A 24,522-nucleotide genomic window follows, 5' to 3' on the forward strand; every position below is an offset into this window, starting at 1 on the left:
TGTATGCCAAAACTTAGGCATTTTAAGGACAAAGCACATCCTTCCTCTAGTCTTGTTCTATGTAAGCGCACCCTAAATGGGGTCCCAGATCTCCCCTGCTTCCTTCAGACACCCCTCATCTGGGTAGAATATCCTTAGGTGCTGGTCTTCAATCTTTTTTTTTTTTTTTTTTTGCTTGCATTTCTCCTAAAACAATCGTGATGCAGGGTGCTCCTTCTCACATATTTATTAAATTCATTCTTAGAATATATCATAGGTTTCTATATTGGAAAAATATATGATGTTTAGCCCTTTATAAACACATATTTTTAGTAAGGCAATTATTTCACTCTTTACAAATGCATCCAATGTCACCTAGAAATCAAAGAAGGTGTCTTTCATACACATCACCATCCATTGAAAAATACATACAAAAATTCTTCTCTAATGGTCAGAACTTTACATTGTTTCTTTTTATTCCTCGAATATCAGTTCCCATTCCACTTCTGCAGAATTTTATCCTAATGCAACATGTCTGAACACTCTTTTGGTGATTATCCTTTTGTTTCTTTGCAACAACAAAACATGTATAGCTATTGAAATTAAATTTTTTTTTCTTGTGACCATGAGGCTTTAAGTGTTCAAAGTTTTCTTCTGCACTGAAATCTAATTTCCATTATTACCAGTACATGTAAAATCAAAACATAAAATATTATGAATATTGATAATTATTAAACATAAAAAAGTTTACTGGAAATGTATCTTTTAATGGGATGGATGGGGCTCTCTTTTTCAATCTGTTCATGAATCTAAGGATGCATATGACTTATGGTTGGAATGAGACAAGGTTCAGCATCAATTCTATTTTTCACTTTTTGTAGCTATAAGAGCTAAGGAATCTTGCTCATATGAATGAGTAGGTAGGAATGGAAGAAGTTCGGTTATAGTAAAATCATTTCATTCTTTGAAAGCCTTATGATTTATATGACAAAAACTTACTTTATTTTTTATTATCAGCTGTTAACTCTATTAGGGCCTCCTTCAATTTTGTTGAAAACAGAGAATTTGATACCTCCTGGTTTGCAGAAGGATTTGTTAGTCATTACAATTTGGTATGGTATCAGTATTTCCAATCATTCTTTTGTTTATCACTATGGAGGATTTTATACCTCAGGGCAATGCACTGTATTCATGATGGGTGAAAGGGAGGCTTTTTTATGAAGTGGGTAAAGCAAAAATAAAAGAGGAAGTGTTTTAGGAGAACCCCAAGAGCCTTGCCTGGAAGGCATATTCTCAGGCTCACTCAATTTGGGGAACGAGTACTTGGGGAAGATGAAGATCTAGAAACTAATTTCCTAAAACTGCCTATGCTATGCATCCCATAGAAAGTCTTTGTGATCCCATATACTCTAGCTGGAAAATCATTAAGGGTTTAAGGGTTTAAGGAATTAATTAACTAATTAATTAATTAAGGTTTGAGGAATAAATCTGTTCCTCACCTGATTCATCCCTGGTCTAGGTGAGGAAGCAGGCAGAGTGCCCTGGGACATCCCTCAGCCCGAGCGAGAAAGAGTGGAACTGGTACCAAATTGCCCAAAGACCCTAGATGCATTATAACACTCAAATAGAGATCAACAAACATGGGGCAGTGATTTAGGGGTGCAGATACCCAAGTACACTAGGGGATTGTGAGGATGTAGAGCCCTCTCTCCTCCAGTTGATTGAACTCACACTAACTTCAATGCTCTGGAGTTCCTCCCAGTTGATGCCTGTTTGTAGGAAATGCAATAAAGATAGAAGGCAGTTACATCCAGCTAAGGGCTTTCCTGATGACTCACTATTAGTTGAGATGTAAGAGGGCACCATCCCTGCAGTAATTGAGGGTCTTTGATCCAAACCTCTGGGCACTCACCATATGCCAAGCACCATGATCAGTTCTCTATGTTCATTATCTCTTTTAATTTTTACAATAATCCTATGTGGTAGATGCTACTATTGCTATTCTTTTACAAATAAGAAAAATGTGAGATCAAGAGAGGTGAAATAACCTGCCGAAGGTCAGGTGAAAACAACATTCAACCTCGTGTCTAATTATTCTAGTTTGTCCTTCTTTATACCAGATCATAAAGTCACCCCATGGCTGTCAAGGTCAATGGTCTTTAGGGACCAAAATCCACAGACCCTCCAGAAGACAGAACATATCCTCTGAGTCTAATGTGTGGAATAGGGAGGGGACAGAGAAAAACTGGCATAGTTTAACTCAGACCAGTCAGCGAAGGCTGAAAAACATAAGCCAATGAACAGAGCTAAATCTATTCTTCTACAGTTGTTACATGTCTTTTCTCATATGACCTCTCCGAGAACAAACTACAACTTGAAGATTCTCTTCAGATTTAGGTTCTTGGCTCGTGTTGTGGTGGAGAGAGCCCTTAACCCAGAGGAACGGGGACAGCTATTGATTCACTGGCTCCCTCAGGCTACCCATTTCAGTTCTCTGGACTTCAGCTGTTTCATGTGCAATAGATAAGGCTGGGACTAGAGTAGCATTTTCCAAACTTTTTAGACTATGACCCAGAGTGAGAAAAAAATTATCACACCACGAGCCAAGATGCACACGCACGTGCGCACACACATACACACACCCCTCTGAAATAATTTGTGTTTCACAAAACAACACTAAGCCCTACTATGTGATGCCCTGATATATTCTATTCTATTCATTCAGTTCATTCATTTTATTGGTAAAAAACACCCACCTGGTTGCTACTCATTAAACTGATATTCTAATCTGTTAATGAGTGGCAAATCATGGTTTAAAAAACTCTGAACTCTGAAAGAGTAGTTTAATAGCAAGTCAGTATTGTTCCTGTGAATTAGGCAAAACTTATCTTTGGTACCCTCCCACCTTTCAGGGACTCATTTTCCTGGCTTTCTCTAGACCAGTTTTATTCCCTCTACCCCTGTTTACCCTCACCTCCACTGATTTATACTCAGATATCAAAAAATATTTCTGAGCAGGTGCTTTTGTTTTCTCTGAGGTATCTCTGTCTCTTTATAGCCATCCTCCCAGTTTTGGCTTGAGCTTGTTACTTGCAGCTAATGCAGGTCCTGTGTTGGAGAGATGCCTCCATGTATTCCAGTCCCTGGAACTACTCACCTTTGACTTTCAGAGTCAGGTACTTGTAGTCCCAGGCGATCCCATAGATGATCAGGCAGCGGTACTGCCCTGCATCCCTCACTTGGACTTGGGGGATGTGGAACAAGGCCTTCCCCAGGGGCAGCTGCTCCTCCAGCAAAGTGGCTCTTTCACTGAGCAAGGTTGTATCATTTTCCACCTTTTGCAAACTGGCTTTTAAATCTCTGAGTTCCACATGACCTCCGGTGTCAAAATCACACTCCAAGGTCACATTGCCGCCGTAGTCTACCGTGTACATGTCCTTCGGGACCGTCACTGTGAATAAAGCTGAACAGAAAATAAGACATTCTCAAATTGTCTGCCTTCACATTTCAGTTCTGTACAGAGTGGGATCTGAGGAGACCCATCCCACCCCCATTTCCCAAGAGATACCTGTCATTATCTGGGCATTTGTGAAGGTTCCTTTCTCTCCTTTGCCCCATCCGTTCTGGGAAAGAGTAGAATTCCTGATCTGCTGCTCTGAGGTAGTTCTTGCCTCTCAACACTCCTCACCTGTGCAGCTGACTGCCTTCCTACCCCCTATTATCCACACTCATTTTCTTCATATGGGTCAAATTACATCATTCCCTGCCAAATTCTACCTCCTCTCACCGGTGATAGTAATAACTATCACCCACTGAGTTCTTACTAGGTGTTAGGCCTCTGCTAACACATGATCTCTTTTAGTCTCCCCAGGAAGCCAGTGACGTAGAGCTATCTTCTTTTTAGAAAATGAAACTGAGACACAGAAAGGTTAAGCAACTTGCTTAAGATTGCACAGCCAGTATCAGACTCAGGTATTAAGTTCAAGCGCTCTTAACCACCACATCATACAAGTCTACTGTAGAAGCATCTTTTCTATCAATAAGAGGAAAGAAAGAATGGAACGAATACTTAGTGTATACCTACTATGTGCCAGCCACTGTTCTAGGCTCTTTATAACTATATCATTGGGACTTCTCTGGTGGTCCAGTGGTTAAGACTCCATGCTCCCAAGGCAGGGGGCCTGGGTTCGACCCTGCATGCCTCAACTAAGAGCCCGCATGCCGCAACTAAAAAGATCCCACATGCAGCAACGAAGATCCCGAGTGCTGCAACTAAGACCCGGAGCAGCAAAATAAATAAATAAATGTTTTTTAAAAAACCTATGTCATTTAATACTGAAAATACAAGCATGAAACATGTATTATCATTACTGTTTTATAGTTGAGGAAACTGGGTCAAAGAGGTTTGCTCCAGGATGTACAGTTAGTAAAGTTAAAATTCAGAGCTAGTCAGATGGTTGACTTCAAAATCTGTAGCCTTTGAAACAGTATTTCCCAAAATGTGAGGCACATACTTCTAGAAGTATGCAAAATGATTTTAGATACGGCAGAATCAAGGCCCAAAGGGAGTTGGATCATTCAGAGAGGAATTTATTCCCTCTTCAATTCTATTTCAATTCTTCAAATTACATATAATTTGCAACAAGACTCTCACATCTTTAACAATGGTTCTTTTTCTTTTTCTTTTCTTTATTTATTTTTTATTTTTGGCTGCTTTGGGTCTTCGTTGCTGTGCGTGGGCTTTCTCTAGTTGTGGCGAGTGGGTGCTATTCTTTGTTGCGGTGCATGGGCTGCTCATTGCGGTGGCTTCTCTTGTTGCAGAGCGAGGGCTCTAGGTGCATGGGCTTCAGTAGTTGTGGCACACGGGCTCAGTAGTTGTGGCTCATGGGCTCTAGAGCGCAGGCTCAGTAGTTGTGGCCCATGGGCTTAGTTACTCTGCGGCATGTAGGATCTTCCCAGGCCAGGGCTCAAACCCGTGTCCCCTGCCTTGTCAGGTGGATTCTTAACCACTGCGCCACCAGGGAAGCCCTATTTTTCCTTTTAATAAAACAACAAGCTCTCAGGCAGATATTATTATCTGGGTAGAATTTAACAGCACCACTTTACTTTCATTGCATTTATTTTTGCTCATATCCTCTATTTACCTGTACCAGTGATACTGGTTTTCCATTTACCACAAGGGTAGATTGTTTTGTTCAAAAAATAAAAGCTCAGTTGATTTAGATAATTCTATAAAAACAATAGCACAAAGAGTAGTCAAACATGGCAAAACTAATGAAAGTAGTGTATGCATGAATAAAGTGTGATAAATTGTACAAAATTATGCTGTTTCCATTATTAATGAATGGATAGTCATTAAGACTGAGTGTAAGATCTCGAAGTAGCTTCTGAATTGTGACAGAAGATTAGATCAAATTATGTTCAGTAGAGCTTACTTCATTAATCCATTCATTTAATCAGTCAAAACATCCACTTAACAAATATTTGGGGATGGCTTCTAAGAATACGCTATTTGAGTGGTTGTTTCCACATAAAACGTGGTATGGAAAGAGCTTGGGATTTAGTGACAGATGGACCTGGGTTCAAATTTTGACTGTATCAGGATTATAAGCCCTTTGATCTTGATCATGCCATTTAAACTCTGTGAGTCTCAGCCTCTTTATCTGTAAAGGTCGAAGATAACATCTACCTGTCAGCATTGTGGGGAAAACTAGACAAAATGGCACATGTGAAGTGTCTTATTTTGGCAGGTAGTCAGCAACCTTTCTTTTGTACAATGTTTTAATTCTTGAGAAAGTGGTATTCTGACCACCCTGGATAACAGATTTCACAGTATAAATAGTTTGGGGGTTTTCTGTTGCTTGAATGATTCACATCACAATTCTCTTCTGACTGGAGGTTTTCCTCTTACCATCCTGCAAATCTTTGAAGGCAGTGACCAGGTTGAATTTGCTTTGGCATCTCCAGTGCCTAACACATACTAAATTCCAGTTAAGGGTTTAACATAAAATGACAAAAAGGGGGAGAGGGAAAACAAAAGGATGAGCCTCCCCATATTCACTTTTTCTTTCCTCTCATCAAACAGCAACTTGCCCCAAATTGCACAAACTGGCATTCTTAATCACCACCCAGCACACGTGAGAGTGTAGTGCACACACGTGAGTTTTTATCAAAAATGAATGACGAGCTTATATCTTGCCTCCAACCCCTGTTTTAACCACAACTAGAACATTAGCGTGCCTTTCTGACAGAGATCTATGATACAAAAAGGAGTTCACAGCTGCCTGGTACTCTTTTGCGCAGGATGGGGGTGGGGGCAGGCTATAATGTGAGTGCTTCTGTGTAAAACAATGCCAATTCAGCATTTGCTTGGCCAGGTTGAGAAGACTCTGGGACGATACATGTGAGAAAAGATGCCGTGCTTCCGAATTTCCCGCATGATTCCATTTTGTGGAATCCCCTGAACACTTGTAATAACTCTCACCGGAGTCTCCATAATAGGATACTCTTTAAAGTAGATTCCTTTATGATTAGAATCATCTCCAAATACTTGAGTTATTAAGTCCCCTTATAATTAAAACAGAGCTGCCTGATACCAAATCCACTCTGCCCTGGAGAATAATATTTATTTATTCATTCATCAAATATGTATTAACCATATTCTATGCATCAGGTTCAGGAATTTACACTACTTTTACTCTCCTCATAGTACTTCCTTCTCTTATTTTATTACACATGATATAACAAGAAACAGGGAAGAGAAATGGGGCTTGCAGGGAAGGTTAATTGCTGAGCCTGAGATTTAACAAGAATCAGAGGACTTTGGGTGTAGTCTCTATTGAATTTATTTAGCAGATTTATTTACCACACTTACACTTTCTTCTCATGAGAGAAGGAACGCCTCTAACTTCCTCTGGAACTCCCCATAGCATACAGCAGAACTCCCCTCTTCACTGTCTGGGCCTTTGAAAAAAAATCAATTTTATGCTTGCTTTTCCCCTCTGCCTTGTGCAGAGTGTGTGTGTATATACAGAGGTTGGAAGCATAAAGTATGCTACCTCTCAGGCAGGTGACATTTTCCATCTAATGTTCACAAGAGGAAAGAGCAATTGGCAAAGATGAATCACATATCTGAGTCGCTCAGAATAACTTGAAGATTGTTAGTTGGTCTATTTTGCCCCAACTAAAGCTTCTAAGACATGCAAAGCTTTGAGCTTGATAACTTTGAGCTTGATACAAAATGACGAGTTTAGGAAATGCAATACTAAAATATTCTTACTTATTGTAAATTACAGAGGAAATCAGAACACTCTTGCAAGCAATTCTCTGAAGAGGTTTTTCTCGAGCTTGGCTGCACATTAGAATCACTAATGAGAGGGCCTCAACCTTGCATCATAAGGATCACCTGGGAAGCTTTAAAAACACACTAGGGCTTCCCTGGTGGCGCAGTGGTTGGGAGTCTGCCTGCCAGTGCAGGGGACGCGGGTTTGGGCCCTGGTCTGGGGGGATCCCGCGTGCCGCGGAGCGGCTGGGCCCGTGGGCCACAACTGCTGAGCCTGAGCGTCTGGAGCCTCTGCTCCGCAACGGGAGGGGCCACGATGGTGGGAGGCCCGCGCACCGCGATAAAGAGTGGCCCCCGCTGGCCGCAGCTGGGGGAGGCCCTCGCGCGGAGGCGGGGACCCAACACAGCCAAAAATAAAAATAATAAATAAATAATAAATTTTTTAAAAAAATTAAAAAAAAAAACACACTAATGCTCAAACCGCACTTTGGATCCTCTAAAATTAAATTCTAATTATTTTGTGAGCCCAGCATCAATTTAAAAAAAAAATGTCCCTAGGAGCTTCTAATGTGCAGGGAGCATTGAGAAACCATTGGCTGGACAAATAAAACACCTGCACTTGCAAACATTTTTTACCATCCTGCCATCCAAAGTGTTGTCCTCAGTTTTCCCTGGGAGCTAGTTAGGAATGCAGAATCTCAGCCCATGCCCTGGACCTAGAGAAGCAGAATCTGCATTTTAACAAGGTTGGGGTGATTCACATGCACATTGACATTTGAGAAACAGAGTTGTAACATTGGTTTACATTTGGACTGTGACTGGGAAGTAGAGTAAAAGATAACATTTATTAAACTCAATGAACCAGACACTGGGCTAAACTGTACATCACCATTTCATGTTCCCAAAACTCTGCAAGGTAGAAGTCACTACCCCTATTTTACAGATGGGGAAACTGAGGCTTAAAGAAATGATACAACTCGCCCAAAGTAAAAAAGTGGGAGCTCATGGAGTTGGAATTCAAATTCATATCTTTGTGTGTTGAAAGCTTATACTTCTAACAGATAGGACTATGTATCTACTGGCATGTGTATACTACATACATGAATGAAATAGATATACTTTTCAGCTTTATAATAAGGAAAAGATGTTTGTTTTCTATTTCATATGTCACATGGTTATTAAATTAAACTTCAACCTAGCATTGAACTCCTGATGTCATCAAAGGAGAAAACTGGAAAGTTTCCACAACTGCAAATTAAGCCAAAAAAACATTCATTTGGTCATCTTGACTAAATTAAAGGGCAAAGGACTTGGCCAGAGCATGAAAAATTAATACATGCACGTTCTTTAGACAGATTAAAATAGCTGGCTTGAGTAATGCTGGAGCCTTTTTTAAAGTTCTTGGGGGAAGTTCGCCTTTTATTTGCAGTCAGGGCACCAATGGAGTCAGACCTGTCACATCTCCAGGAAACACAAAACAATTTATTTGCATTACCTCCCAAGATACCTTCCTCTTTAAGCTCATTTTATACCTTTTTTCCCATTAACAACAGAAGCTTAAGTGTTTACAGACTTCTTAAGGTATTTGAAAGGCGAGGATGGGTGTAGGCAGGGAGGGGAGGGGGGACTGCTTTACACAGCCAGCCTTCAGAAAGCTCTAGTTCCTGGTTTAGAATAGATGCTGCTCTGGTCACTTGACGCATGCACTCCTCTTAGCAGGAATGCTGCATGAGACATCTTGTCTATTAGAAATCCCTTCCCCAACCTGATTCTTCTGCTTTCTATACCTCAGGGGTCAGCAGATATAGTTTTGGAGGTCAGCTATAGGCTAAGTAGAGTGACCCAGGGTGTGGTCCCTGCCCTAGAGTGACCTCAAGCATCACCCTGGTCATGTGCTTCCTGGGTTTTATTCTTCTCTGGTAGATGAAGAAAGAAGGAAACATCAATGAAAGACATAAGACTGGGGTTACTTTTTCCTTCAAGACATGACAAAGTACAAAAATAAATATTTCCCCTTAAATGTGTCTGGGTAACAAGATGTCCTTAGGTTTTGAAATGAAAATATAAGAAAAAAATTGAACTACAACACTACAGTAATAAAAGAGTGAGTGATATAAGTGAAAGGATATACAGATAGATCAATAGAACAGAACAGAGGGTCCAGAAAAAGACCCACACAAATATGGCCAATTGATTTTTTACAAAGGTGCAAAGGCAATCAATGGAGAAAACATAGTCTTTTCAGTAAATGAACAAACGGGGCTGGAGCAACCACATGCAAAAAAAAAAAAAAAAGCCCCAACCTATACTTCATACTATACAAAAATCAACTCAAGATGGATGGTCAACCTAAATGTAAAATGTACAACTATAAAATATTTAGAAGAAAACATAGAAGAAAATCTTTCAGGTCTTGGGTTAGGCAAAGAGTTATTAGATATGACAGTCCATCAAAGAAAAAATTTGATAAATTGGATATCTCCAAAATTAAAATCTTTCCTCTGCAAAAGACACTGTTAAGAGAATGAGAGGGACTTCCCTGGTGATCCAGTGGTAAAGAACCCGTCTTCCAATGCAGGGGACAAGGGTTTGATCCCTGGTTGGGAAACTAAGATCCCACATGCCTCGGGGCAACTGAGCCCGCGCACCATAACTACTGAGCTCGCGTGCCTCAATGAAAGAGCCTGCATGCCACAAACTACAGAGCCCACGCGCCCTAGAGCCTGTGTGCCACAGCTAGAGAGAAGCCCACTCCCCGCAACAAAAGATCCCAAATGCCTCAACGAAGATCCTGCTGCCACAACTAAGACCCAACACAGCCAAAAAAAAAAAAAAAAAGAGAATGAGAAGATGAGCTACAGACTGGGAGAAAATATTTGTATATCACATATCTGATAAAGAATTTGTATCCAGAATATATAAAGAACTCTCAAAACTGAACAATAAGAAAATAACCCAATTAATAATGGTCAAATGATTTGATATGCCCTTCACCTAAGAAGATATATGAATGGGCAATAGGCACATGAAAATATGTTTATCCTCACTAGGTACTAGGGAAACGCAAATTAAACCACAGTGAGAAACTTCTATACACCTACTAGAATGACTTAAAAAAGAAAAATGACAATGTCAATACCAAGGGCTGTCAAGGATGTGGAACAGTTGGAACTCTCATACTTTGCTGGAGGGAATGCAAAAACAGTACAGATTCTAAGAACGGTTTGATGGTTTCTTATAAAGTTAAATATGTACTTACCATATGACTCAGCAATCCCACTCCTAGGTATTCACCTAAGTGAAATGAAAACCTATGCTTCCACAAAAACCTATATACAAATGTTTATAGCAACTTTATTTATAATTGCCAAAAATAGGAAACAACCCAAAAGTCCCTCAAGTGGGAAATGAATAAACAAAATGTGGTATGTACATACAGAGTAATACTACTCAACAACAAAAAGGAATGAACTATTGATTCATATAACAATATGGAAAAATTTCAAATGCATTATGCTAAGCAAAAGAAGCCAGACAAAAAGAATATCTAATAAATGATCCCATTTATATGACACTCTGGAAAAGTTACAACGACAGGATAGAGAATAGATCGGTGAGTACCTGGGCTTAAAAGTTGGGGGAGGGCTTTTGTTTGGTGATAGAACTGTTCAGGATCTTGATTGTGGTGGTGGCTATATGACTATGTGTTTGTCAAAACTCATAGACGCTTTTATAAAAAAGAGTAAAATTTTACTGTATGTCAATTTAAAAATAAATATTTAAAAAGTGAAATGAAAATATTTTCCAATAGCTTTTCACTTCAATCTTTAAATTATTTTATAGATAACATGGTAGAGCATCCACAGAGCATTCAAGTAAGGAAAGAGTTAATTTTGCCTGTCTCTAAAAATCCCAGCAGGGCAGGGTCTCTTAGAAAGGAAATATCAAGTGTTCCTTTAGCTGCCACTGCAAAGGCAGGGCTAGAGTAAGCAGAATATTGGGGTGTTCTCCAAGGATGGCCCCAAGTCAGTGTCTCTAGTGCCAGACCAGGCTGAGCAGCCCAAGGGAGGGGGAGGAACGTGACTGGGATCACCTGGAAGGGAGGGAAAAGCTCTTCAAAAAGTTATCAGTGCCAAAGAAGGCATTCTTTCTCAATGAAAGGCAGAATGTTGGATGACTTCCCATGGGATCGGGGCTGTTATCATAGAGGACCTAATCCCCTTTGTCCACCTCTGTCCTCCTCTCTTACCTACTGGCGTTCACCCACTATAATGCACTCATGGTCCTGACTGCATACGTGAATAGTCTAAACTACCTTCCCCAGGAAAGCAAAACTCTGAAACTGCTTTCCTCCTTGCTACCCACACCCTCCAGTAGAATATCTTTCTTCAAAATCCAAAGGCATAGCTTTAAGGTTCATTATTCATTTAGATGCAAGGAAGACTCTGAGTTTCCAATTCAAGTAATCCACATTAATGTGTGAATGACCAATGGCTGCTACTGTTGCTTTTTAAAAGAGGAGGTGTCCCCCTGACCTTTGTCTCCTCACTGTCCCTGACAGAAGAAAAAAGGACAGCTTCTTGGCATCTCACCTTTCAGGACACTCAACCCATGCCCTCTTGTGTCAGTTCCGAGGTGCATGGCCTGAATGGTCCTGTCTTCTTGTTTCTACCTTTACTGGAAAGTGGGGATAGATGGACCAATATTCTTAGTCCCTGTTTCTGTAAGACAGGGACATAGGTATGCACATGCCACACTGGGCACCATTCTTTTGGCTGTGCTTATAATAGCTGGTAATCACACTTCCTCTTAAAGAAAGCCTTCAGCTCAAGGACTACATTCTCATCCTTGGCTTCAGCTAGGAGTCATCACCTGTTCCTCTTTCTCAGGCCCCTCACTTTGACCTTTCTTACCTGCTGTCTGATGAAGCAGCATTCCGAGGCTCAAAATTATTAGCAGGAGGAGGAACATGTTCTGTACCGGATCTGAAACAGACAATTGAAAGTCTCAGAGCCTTCTGCAGATTTTTTTTTTTCTGGGTCTCATGATTTGGTCATTTGCTCACTTCTGAAAACAGGGAAATGACTGGTAAACAAATCTTTTGGGGAGGCAGTGGACCATGGTGGAGCAGAGCTGGGAAGAGAAGTTAAAGGGTGATTGCCTAAAGGAGAGGAGAGATGGGGTAAGAAGAAGCGAGGCACCCTTTATCGATCCAAATTAGAAGCTCATATGAACCAGTGCTCATGAGTTACCCACACAGCTGGTTATCTGTACCTCTTTGTTTCTTCCATAGTTTCAGTGTAGGCCCTTGAAAACCAGTCTTGTTCATCAGATGAATAATGCACATCATCTTTTCCAGCTGGGCTGGAACTCTGTGAGTTGGACACTCAGTGCTCAATAGAACAGAGCTGGATTCTCAATAAATACTTGCTAGTTGACTGAGCAGGTAAAGTTGTCAAGCTCTTTAGAGTGCTGTGATCCAGTGTGCCCATCACTTGAACTACCTGTTATAAGAGGTGCAGACAGGGATTGCAGAGAACTGCAGACCCAACTGAGTGGGTGCCAAACCTTAGTCCTGCTTCACCTCTCGTGCTTCCACTTTTGCTCACAAACTTTCCCACCCAAGGACTTCTCACGGTTGAAGGCAAAAGGGACAGGGTATACCACCGTCAGCTTTTTTTGTCCTCAAAGAGGCTTTCAAAATTTTATTAGCCATGGAACCATTTCTTCAAGGGGAATCAATTGGAGCCATACATCTAAATCAGGTAAAAGCAGAGCTGCTCTGAGTACAATGGAAAGCCAGTAGAGGATTTGGATCAGGAGAATGACATGATCTCATTTACATTTTTAAAAGAGGATTCAGTTTTGGTGTAGACAATAGACTACTGTTGTGAAGGAGAGTGGGATGGGCAAGATTGAAAGCAGAAAGATCAGTAAGAAATGTTTTCTCAGAGATGATAATAGTTTGGACCAGAGTGGTGGGGCTAGTGGAGGTGAGAAGGGGTCTGTTGAAGGTTTTTTATATTTATACATTTTTTAAATGTATTAAAATTGGTCCCTTAAATTTATTAAAATTTTTAATATCTTTATTGGAGTATAATTGACATACAATAGAGGATTATGTGTGTGTGTATACATATATATTTAAGACACAGATGATTCAGTGGTTTTTAGTATATTCTACAGAATTGTGCAACCCACACCACTGTCTAATTTTGGATCATTTTCATCACTGCAAAAAGGAACCCAATACCCATTAGCAGAAACCCCCCAATTCTTCTTCCCTCTCCCTCCAGTCCCTGGCATTCACTCATCTCCTTTCTGTCTCTATCAATTTGCTTATTCTGGATATTTTATATAAATGGAATCATACAATATGGTCTTGTGGTTTTTTGTGTATAGCTTCTTTCACTGAGCATATTATTTTCAAAACTCATCTGTATTGTAACACATTACCAATACTTCATTCCTTTCTATGACTGAATAATACTCCATTGTATGAACACATCACATCTTTCTTATCCATTCATCAGTTGATGGACATGTGAGTTGTTTCCACTTGTTGGCTATTATGAGTAATGCTACTATGACATTCATGTACAAGTTTTTGTGTAGACATGTTTCCAAATCACTTGATTATATATGTAGGAGTGGAATTGATCAGTTAAATGGTAACTCTATATTTAACTTTTTGAGAAACTGCCGAACTGTTTATCAAATATATGATTTGCAATTACTTTCTCCTATTCTGTGATTGTATTTTCAGTTTCTTGGTAGTGTTCTTTGAAGCACAAATGTTTTAACTGTAAAGTACAAATTAATTTAATTTTGATGAAGGCCAGTTCATCTGTTTTCTCTTTTAATTGCTTGTGCTTTAGGCGTCATCTCTAAGAAAACATTGCCTAATCCAAGGTCACAAAGATTTACGTCTATGTTTTCTTTTGAGAATTTTATAGCTTTAGTTCTTATATTTAGGTCTTTGATCAAGTTTGAGTTAATTTTTGTGTACGGTGTGAGGTAAGGCTCCAGATTCATTGATTTGCACATGGACATCCAGTTGACTCTGCATAGTTTGTTTAAAGGAGTATTCCTTCTCCATTGAATTGTCATAGCACCCTCACCAAAAATCAATTGACATTAAATGTATGGGCTTAGTTCTAGAATCTCAATTCTATTCCATTGAACTATATGTCTATCTTATGTCAGTATCACAGATTGTTGATTACGTGGAAGCTTTGTGGTAAGTTTTGAAATCGGGAAATGTGAATCTTCCAACTTGTTTTTCTTTAAGACTTTGTGTGTGTGTGTGTGTGTGTGTGTGTGTGTGTGTGTGTGTGTGTGTGTGGCTATTCTTGCTCCCTTGCATTTCCATGTGAATTTTAGGATCAACTTGTCTATTTCCACATAAAAAAAGCAGCTGGAATTTTGATAGGGATTGTACTGAATCTGTAGATCCATAGGGGAATATAGCCATCTTTATAATATTAAGTCTTCTAATCCATGAATGCGGCATGCCTTTCCATTTATTTAAGTCTTCTATATTCTCAAGAAGATTTGATGGGAATTGCTGACAGGTTGGAAATGTAGTTTGACAAAAGTAAAGAAATCCAGGAAAATTTCTAGGTTCGGGGCTTGAGTCACTAGGGCAATGGAGATACTATTTATTAAAAAGGAGAAGACTAAGAATGAAGCAGATTAGGGAGCAGAAATCAAAAATTGTATTTGGAATATGTTTGGTTTGAGATGTCTATTAGACATTCAAGTAAAGATGTTTAGTAGGTGGTTGGACAACTGGTGGTCCAAAGTTTGGGGCAGAGATATAAATTTGGGAGTCATCAATGCATAAGTGTTACTTAAAGCCATGGTGTTGCATGGTATCACCTAAAGAGAGATAGAGAAGAGAAGGTGTCAAAGGACTGAGATATGGGGCATTCCAACATTTATGGTCTTTGAGAGGGAGGGTACTAGCAAAGAAGATTGAGAGAAGGGATATAAAGGCAAATTAACCATCTCTTTTATTTTATGTATTCTGATGCTTTGACATCTGGAATCTTGCTGACTTTAGAGAGACTGCCCCCTCAGGATTAGCCAATTCCTAGAGACAGTAAACAACTGTCCCCTGAGTGTGCCTTTCATATGCAAACCAACCAGTCCAGAGCCCTACCTCCAATCACCTCGTTATTGGGCTCTCACTCTCTGGGTCACTATCTATTTGCCCTAATCACCCTAGGGCCAGATACCAGATACCCCTATGCCCCCAGAGTCTGCTGAAATTATACAAACTAGCCCCATTCCTTCCTGTGGAAGCCACAGTAGAGGCTCCTGCCCACTTTTCCCCCTCTCCCTCTGCCTCCTGTGTGACCCTGGTATTTGCCTGTATGGCCCACTATGGTGTGGCATGCCCCTTTCTCTTGGGATCTGTGAGTATAACAAACTATTTTTTCAATGGCAGTCACCTCCTGATCTGTTGGCCTCATTCCTAAATAATAATAAAATAATAGATATAATAATAAATAAAATAATAGTAATAAATAATAATAAAACCTAGAGTTTAAAACATAGTGCTGGAAGTAGGGAGTGATCAGTTGAGCCAAATGTTTCTGAGAACTGGATTTAGCAGTATGAAGGTCATGGATGACCCTGAATAAACACAGTATCAATAGATCTGGTACAGATAAAAATAGGAAATAAGGAAGTGGAGACAACAGAATATAGGCAACTTGTTAGAGAATAGTGCTATAAAAGGGGGCAGAGACATGAGGCAGTAGCTAGAAGTGAATGCAAGGTTCACAGTGGGCTGTATTCTTGTTTTTAGTTTAGAGAGGGAAATATTACAGAAGATAACAACTAGGAACAGAATCTAGTGCTTTCTACCAGGAAATGCTCAAGACACACCTTAGCTAGACTTGAAAACCCTCTTCCTTACTGAAAATGCAAATATATCCAGAAAAGATACCATTTTAAGCTGCACCTGCAGCCTAGCACTTGCCCAGCATTTTTTTTTTTTTCCTAGAGTACAAAAGGATAGCATGCAACATGCAGTTCTGGCAACAGAAAGGACTCCTGGTTCACTCATCACTCGTTTTAACTTCCCCTTCTTCCCTGCCCATCCAAGGGGACTTTCCTTGCACACTGTCTCCTTGAGTCAACTGAGAGACAAACACTGTCATAAAGGTACTTTCCAACTAGCAGCCTTCTTTCTCCTAGGGATAAAGTGCCCCATGCAATGGTGAAGAGCTCAGGTTCTAATGTCAGACACATCTGAGTTCAAATTCTGAGTCTACAAATTATTAGCCTCTAAGACCTTAGACAGTTTATGAAAACTTTTTGTGTCCCATTTCCCTAAAGTGCCAATAATAATAACTCCTGCTTCAAGCCGGAATCCTGGGGGCGTCATCTTAAACCTACACATCGCTCATCTTGCACATTCAGTCCATCCCCCAGTCCTATTAATTCTACTTCCTGGATACTTCTTGGATGATGCCTCTTGTTCCCAACACCCTACTGCCATCACCTTAATTCAGCTTCTCGTCATTTCTCCTTACACCATAGCAGAGCCTCCTCACTGCCATTTTTACCTCCTAGTCTTGTTTCCTTCTGCTCCATCCTTCTCTTGTCATCACAAACCTTGGCGTCATCCTTGACTCCTGTCTTCTCTCACCAGCATCTGATTCATTAACACATCCTATAGGCCCTTCTTTCAAATATATCCAGAATCTGACCATGTCTCACTGCTTCCATATCAACCTAAGCCATTATCGTGTCTTTTGGTGATTCCAACCTTGCCTTCCTACAGTTGATTCTCAACACAGGAGCCAGAGTGATTCTTTAAAAATGTAAGTCAAAGTAGGTCTGCTCAAAACCTTTTGATGGCTCAATATTTCACTGAGAATAAACTCCTAAGTCTCTCCAGTAACCCAGGTAATAGGGGCCTCTGTCTTGAGTCCCCCTGCCATGCTTTAGATGAGCGCACTGTAGCCATGCCCCTCCCTGCAGTGTGAGGTGTTTGCTGGGTTGAGAGGTGTCATCTGGACCTCTTGACCTCCCCCCACTACCCATTATAATCTGGGTCCTTGGGATGCTGGAATTCATTGCCCAAATGGCCCTAAGCCCACTTCCAGGCCTGTGTAGTGTCTTCCCCAAATCCATCCCTTCAAGCGTGGATCCTGCTGCCAGTGTGCCTGTCCCTACACCTGGATGCTTTCTTTGCTCTTTCTGGTGAGACTGCCTTATGCAAAAAACTGCAACAGCACCACCCCTCCAGCATTCCCAATTCTCCTTGTCTGTCTTTCTTTTCCAAAACTTTCATTACCATCTAACTTACCATATAGTGTACTTGTTTATTATATTATTACCTGTTATCTTCCATTAGAATATAATCACTCAAAGGACAGGGATCGTTGTCTGTTTGCTTACTACTATGCCTTCAGCCCCAGAACAGAGTCTGGCAATAAGTAGGCACTTGGTTAATATTTGTTGGATGAACTATCTCTTTACCTAGCAGGCAGAACAATCTCTTGAATACTGAATAATCAAATCTGACCATGTCACTCCTGCTTAAAAGACTTCAATAACTCCCACTATTTGCAAGGTGAAGTTCTCCTTTAGTGTGGCCTACAAAACCTTCCCTGATCTGGCACCTCCTGCCTTGGCCACAGAGAAACACATGTGCTTTCCATGACTAGGACCTCACAGGTGCTTTGAGAAGTCTAATCTCACACCTAATCTCATCTTATTTTTTCTAATCTTATTTTTCTTCTATCTCAATTTCTTCATGAGCTTAAAAAATTGTATTGCATCATAAATAACTCCTTAAGTGGCCTTACATTTCATGCATTCAACTGAAGTGGATAAGTCTTTTCTAACTGCCTTAGTCTATTTCTTCTGCCTCAATTGTATCTGCTACTCACCTCTAGTGTAAGTACTTAACTCATTGCTGGTATGCTGATTTATTACACTTCTGTTTTCCAGGCTAGAATAGGAGCTCTTTGTACAGTCATCCCTTGGTATCTGCAGGATATTGGTTCCAGGATTCTCTGCGGATACCAAAATCCACAGATGCTCAAGTCCCTCATGTAAAATGGCATAATATAGTCGGCCATATATGTAGGGTTGCAGAACCCTTCAGATACGGAGAGTGGACTGCACTTGATTAGGTCCTTATAACTATGTGCTGAATGGACAAGTGAATGAGTGCTTGCGTGCATGACAATTTAGCATCATACTCAGGAATCTGAGATCACTGGCTCCCACTTGACTCCACTCTATCAGAGAAACAGAAACCTTAACTTGGTTGTTTATTTTGGCCGCAAATAAGAACTTTCCATCGAATGGAGCCACTCACAACACAAAGGGCCACTAATGGGGTGGGGAGGCATCATCCCTGGTATTGTTTAAGCAAAGGGTGCATGTTGAAGCAAGAGTTTCTACAAGAGGTGGAAGGTGATCCCTTTTTAACAGCAAGATTATTTACAAGATTATCTCCCAGAAGAATGTCTCCACAGGTATCTCAAGCCCCTCACCAACCTCTCTCAAAAGACTAGGCTATCTGGATAAGACCTCTGCCCTCTGGGTTCCTTAGGAAAACCACATTTTCTGAAAGAACAGGTTCTTGAAGCCTTTAATATTGGGGAAGTATGAACTCTGTCATACTCTGACAGGCAAGGCCTGAAAGAATTTACTTAGAACTTACGGAGTGCATTGCCAAAATTAATTAACTCAGTGTATCATTTACAGAGTGTCCATGTGTAAGGCACTCCTTTGGCCAAATGAGCATTGTGACGACTCTTCTCCACAATACAATGAACGTGTTCAAACAACCACATCTCTCTCTAGCCTCCCCTTTTAAAATTCACCTTTGTTTTGGATATAAATATCTTATTGTCTATGCCTGGTCAGCTGTTCATTTTCATCTTAATTGTATATTCCTTATGTACATGTTTGGTTTTGCTAGCTTTTCCATCAAGCAGAGGGTGCTCATTGTAGCTATCTTTATATCAGGCAGGCTGGCCTCTAATGAATACTTTGGAATGTGAATGGAAAAAAGTAGTTTTTAATCAAATGATCAGTTTAGCTGAATTTCTTAATTTCTGGATAATTCTTAATGAATTTATGGGTAATTCTTGATAATTCTGCCTATGAACATGTCATAGTATTGCAGTTGAGGGCAAGTCATTACCTAAAATGGAACAGAATGGCATAGGATAAGCTTCAAGAACTTTTTCTGGTGGCTCCAGGAGTCAAGAAGGGCCCTCTCAGTCAGGAGATGATCAAGCTTGAGAGTGAGAAGAAGTGAAAGCTACTCTTTTTAGATTTGTGCAAAGTCCTGCTCAAATTGCTGCCCCCTTGGCTCTCACCCAGGCCACTAAAAAAGCTGCTTCTCTTGGTGGTGTGGTGGAAGCAGCAGCTCTGAGCTAGGCATCAGGAGACAGGAGTTCCAGTCTTTGCTCTGCCCCTGCTGCCTTAGGAACTCACTCGCCACTCTCTACAAAAGAAGGGGTGAACTAGGTGACTTCCAAGGTCCCTTCTATGTACCATCTATGCAACTAACAACCAATTTCTACCATTTTGTTTCGTCATGTTAGGTAATACTCAAGTGTGTAACATGTCAAGATTTTTGATGAACCGTGAACATTTTAATATTTTTGCTATTAAAGTGTGATTCCATTTCTAACTACCACAAGTATTATTGGCCTATCAGTAACAGTTGATCACTAGTGTTTAAGATAAAGTTAAGATATGTAAGAATGGCCTTATTCCAGCTAAAGTCTTTTACTCCTCCCCTCTAAAAGGCATTTAAGAAAGTGAGTTAAAATGATATCATGGAGATAAGTAATAAACTTCAACTTATAAATGTGTATATATATGAATGTGTACATAGACATAAAGTTAAACTTTTGATAATTTAGGCACTTTGTTATTAGGAACACAAAGTAATGTGGGGAGTTGCATAACCTTCATTGCCTAGGTTGTGGCAGAGCCAGTGACAAATAATGTGAAGTTTGGTTGGTGAGCTATGTCCTCATCTAGGGAGAAGTGGACCTGGAGAAATCTTCAAGAGTTTACGGATACCGTCAAGTGGAAGGTTCCTGCTTCAGTGGACATTCTCCTCCCTCCCCCTCCTCTTTTTCTTCCTCCTCCTCCTCCTTCTGCTTCTTCTGCTTTTCCTTTTGCTTCTGTTGCTGCTTCTCTTTTTCCTCTGTTTCTCTATCCTGCTCAAGGAAGATTAAGCTCCCCAAGGGCAGAAATTTCTGTCTGTTTTTGTTCCTTACTATATCCCTGGCACCCCAAACAGCTCCTAATACATGGTCGGTCCTCATTAATATTTGCTGAATGATTAGATCATGCTCCTGTGGTCCAAGAGCCATAAATGGCTCTTCTCAACTTCGCAATGGTGAGATTGCGAGGGGTGGAAATCGGAAATCATCGAGTTCTCTAATATCTGAAGCTCTTGACCACACCACAGGCAGTAAACAGAAATGACTGTGGACAAGGTATGTGAAAAATACTTTGTAAATGGCAAAGCGTTCTTCACATTCATTGTCATTATTACTTAGGATGGTGACTGATGATCTTTGGTCTAAAATTGCCATGAATTCCTAATATGACCACTCCTTTCACTAACCCATGAAGGTTTCACCTGGTAAAGTCTACCTAGTCTTTAAGAGTCACTCAGCGCCACCTCTTTCACGACTACTCCCCTGTGCCTCCTAAGTAAATGTTTGCAGAACTGTTGTACCTTTCAGAGTACTTCTTGTCTATCTTGTATTTAATAGGTTACGTCTAACTTTCTGCTTAGTAGATGTTTAGATCTTATTCTGCTTATTTCTCCATAAAAGATACTAACATCAATTTATTCAATTGTATTAAGAAGTCGTATCTTTCCAGAAAAATCAAGAAAATTTCTGTAAATTCTGAGGAGAAGGTTGTAAGCAGAAAATGTAAGCAGGAAAACTTTTCCAAGCAAAATTTGCAAGAGAACCAAAAATTACTATAGGTGCTAAAAGGTTCACTTTCTGGTTGCTTCAGGCCCAGTTTCTTGCCATTTCACCTATCTACTGAAAGCTATTTGTGAATTTATAGATGAAATGAAATTTATGGTGCTGAAATTATGTACAGAGGTTTTAATTCTTTCTTTCTTTTATTCAAGATATTTACTCTATATTTTCTGTGTGGCAAGCTCTGGTATGCAGAGGTAAATAAGACAGAAACAAATCTTTCAGAATTCTCTGGTCTCTAGAATAACCAAGGCACAGGCACTTTATGGAAATACCTCAAGAATCCTAGGAAATAATTTCTTTGTGTAATAATAACCAGCATAAAGGATCATGTTTGTATAACACTTTATTCTCTGCTGAACATTGCCAGTCTTAACTCATTTTGCTCCTCCCTCTTCCCAAATGTCTAGCACAGCCCTGGGTATCTGTGAAGACCTAGATAAATACACAACAAACTGAATTGAAATACCTGACTAAATCACTGTTTTTGAAGCCAAGTGTCTAAAGCAAGAATTGTAAGTAGCAATGTTTTAAAATAATTTGGATTTGAATGCCTTTGGCAAGTAATGCAGAGTTTGCCCCAGGCCCTGTTACTCCCTATTGTATTATCACACATTTTACTGTCTACCAGTTCCTACAGGCATTTGAGATTTCAGGGAATCTTAACAACAGTGACTCTGTTTTTAGAGGTGGATCAGTAATCTTTCAGTATTCAATATCTAAACCATCTAGACATAGGTAGACAATCTGTAGCCTTCAATTTAACTTAAATTCAAATTGAATCTCAACTTTTTAGTCAATAAACACTGAGCTGACATTTTTTACAAGTCTTTGCATTAGACTGTGGAGAATCAATAGAAGGATTCATCTAAGAAAGGATCCCTGCCCTTAAAGACATTATAACATAGTCAGAAGTTTAAAACTCATACACATGAAAAATACTACTAAGTGGTGTAAAATATTTTGCATGAAGATGCCAAAACCCTGGAAGCTGACTGGAAGAAGGGAGACTTCTCAGATGGGTGGGATTTGAAATGAGTCTTTGAAGCACTGGTAGAAATTGGAGAGTTGGAACAACTCTTGAGGGCACTGCAGATGACCCAGGAGCAAAGTTTTAGAGGTGCAAACACACAGGGCATGTTGAGGAAGACAATGAACAGCATAACCTGGCTGGAAATATAGTTTGAGACAAGAATGTTAAGAGCTTAATGCCAGGTAGAGCTGCCAATAAAAAACAGTGAGAGTCACTCAAAAACTGAGTGACAGTAACAAAGAAGTTTGAAAAGATTAAATCTGAGTTTGTATTTTTTTTTCAGTATATAATAGAGGGAGAGTGGAATTGGAGGCCAGCTACTTGATTAGGGGGTCACAGTGTTCATCCAGATGTTTGGTAAAGTATCTGATTTAGGATCAGAAAAGGGAAGAAAGGGAGAGGAAGGAGAAACTTCCTGTCTATAAGATAATTGACAGGACAACTGACAAAACAATTGACAAGTGATTAGTCACATGGGAAAGAAACAGAAGCAACAAGTTGACTGTGGTTTTGAGGCCAGACTATCAGAACAATATTGATGTTATTGGGTGGGGGTGGAGGGGAGGAAATATAAGATCAAGAGCTGATTTTTAAAGGGAAGACGATGAGTTAGGTTTGAGTCATGAAGTAATGCAAGGCAGTCAAGAAAAATGTAGGTGTAGAGTTTGGGACACAATTTGGGACTAGAGATAAAGATAAAGAAGTTACTTCTAATAAAATGTTAGTTGACTTTGGGTAATGAATTAACTCTCTGAGGGGGAGAGTATAAAAAGAGAGGTTAGAAAGAAAAGATCTGAACTCTGAGGAATGCCCCAAAATTTGGAGAGCAGGAGTAAGAGACCAGAGACAAAAGCAGAGAAGAAATGATCCTAAGAGTGAAAAGCTTCCCCATCACAATATCTCAGAGCCAAGGGAGGAAATCCCAAGAAGCAGAAGTGGTTGACAGTAGAGAGGTCGGGAGACTAAGAACTGGGAATCAGCCCCAGGGTTATTAGAGAGGGCTGGAGGGCATTGAGGTGATTGGGGCTGGATAACATTTCAGATTCCTTTATCTATCCCGGAATTCTGTGAGTTGATTTGAAGATTAGGGGAACACAACCTGAGGGAGCCCCACAGCAGTAGAGCAGCATGGGACATGAGGAGGTCAGGCTGCAGTTGCCTCATTACAGGGTAACCCAAGTATGCTACAGTTAAGGCATGTGGTATATTTGGACATTGCCATGTGGAATAAAAATGACACACAACAACCTATGGATTACTGTCCAATGCATCTTAAAGAAAGTCAGCTCTGAAGCATGACACCTAATACTGTCCCTGAGAAATCTGCATCACCTCCATCAGCCCCAATGCCCGCTGTATATTATGCAAATACCCCACATCTGGTGATTCATCTGCCATTTCATCAAATCAATTAATTCAACAACTCAACAAGCACCCAATGAGCACCCATGCATATTGTGAGGCACTGAGAGGGGTACTTGGGATTCAGAGAACCTAAAAGGTGTGGTCTTTGCCTATGAGGAGCTGCAGTTTAATGGAAAGGCTCACAGACAGAAGAAATCTGAGAAGACATGTTGAAGAGTGGGAAAGGAACATCCTGCTGATGGTGAGAGTTCACGTAATAAAGGCAAATAGACCAGTTCCAAGTGGCAAGAGATATAGTTCATCTATTCATAGAATCTTAGGCTTCAAAGGGAGCTTAAAAAACATCCAGGTCAACTGGCATTTGACTCCTGCTACAACTGTCTGATTACTGCTCACACTGAATATTCTTACTGTACATTTTTGTCACTGTATGTCAATCATTCCCTTCCACAGAACCACAGAATTTCAGGGTCACAAGACCTTATTTGTAGGTAATTTCATTCAAGTTTCACCTCCTCACTTCAACCCTTTCTCACATGAATCCATTGTCATCTCTTTTCTACTATGTGCACCTGGATAGTGACCAATAAATAGCAATAGTTGCAGTTTTCCTTCATTTTGCTAAACATTCTTTCATCATTTTATGTAGAATATTAAGTCTTTTAGTAGGCCCAAATCACGCTTTTGTTAAATAATGGTTGCCTATATTATAAGTTAATGTAATTATAGTTGTTTTTTTTTTAACAGCTTACACTTGAATATAGCTTGTAAACACAGGCTAGCCTGGAATGTTGACTGCCTGCCAAAGGGATAATCACAAACAGGTGTTAGATGTAAAAATCCAAATTTTTAAGTTCCATTAACCC

The 24,522-nt window shown here is 40.1% G+C and overlaps 1 protein-coding gene across 2 annotated transcripts in view; it reads right to left on the bottom strand.

Moving 5' to 3' along the window:
• Positions 1 to 12,248, bottom strand: part of PDCD1LG2 (programmed cell death 1 ligand 2) — a 73,107-nt gene extending 60,859 nt beyond the window's left edge. For both annotated transcript variants that reach the window (XM_059926431.1, XM_059926432.1), the window contains exons 1-2: positions 12,175 to 12,248; positions 3,137 to 3,442 (exon numbers count right to left, since the gene is read on the bottom strand). In XM_059926431.1, coding sequence (XP_059782414.1) covers positions 3,137 to 3,442; positions 12,175 to 12,232 — 364 coding nt within the window. In that variant the 5' untranslated portion in view covers positions 12,233 to 12,248. The remainder of the gene's footprint in view (positions 1 to 3,136; positions 3,443 to 12,174) is intronic.
• Positions 12,249 to 24,522: the final 12,274 nt, after the last annotated feature.

The sequence above is a fragment of the Balaenoptera ricei genome, chromosome 6, assembly GCF_028023285.1.
Source record: "Balaenoptera ricei isolate mBalRic1 chromosome 6, mBalRic1.hap2, whole genome shotgun sequence".
Classification (NCBI taxonomy): Eukaryota; Metazoa; Chordata; class Mammalia; order Artiodactyla; family Balaenopteridae; genus Balaenoptera; species Balaenoptera ricei.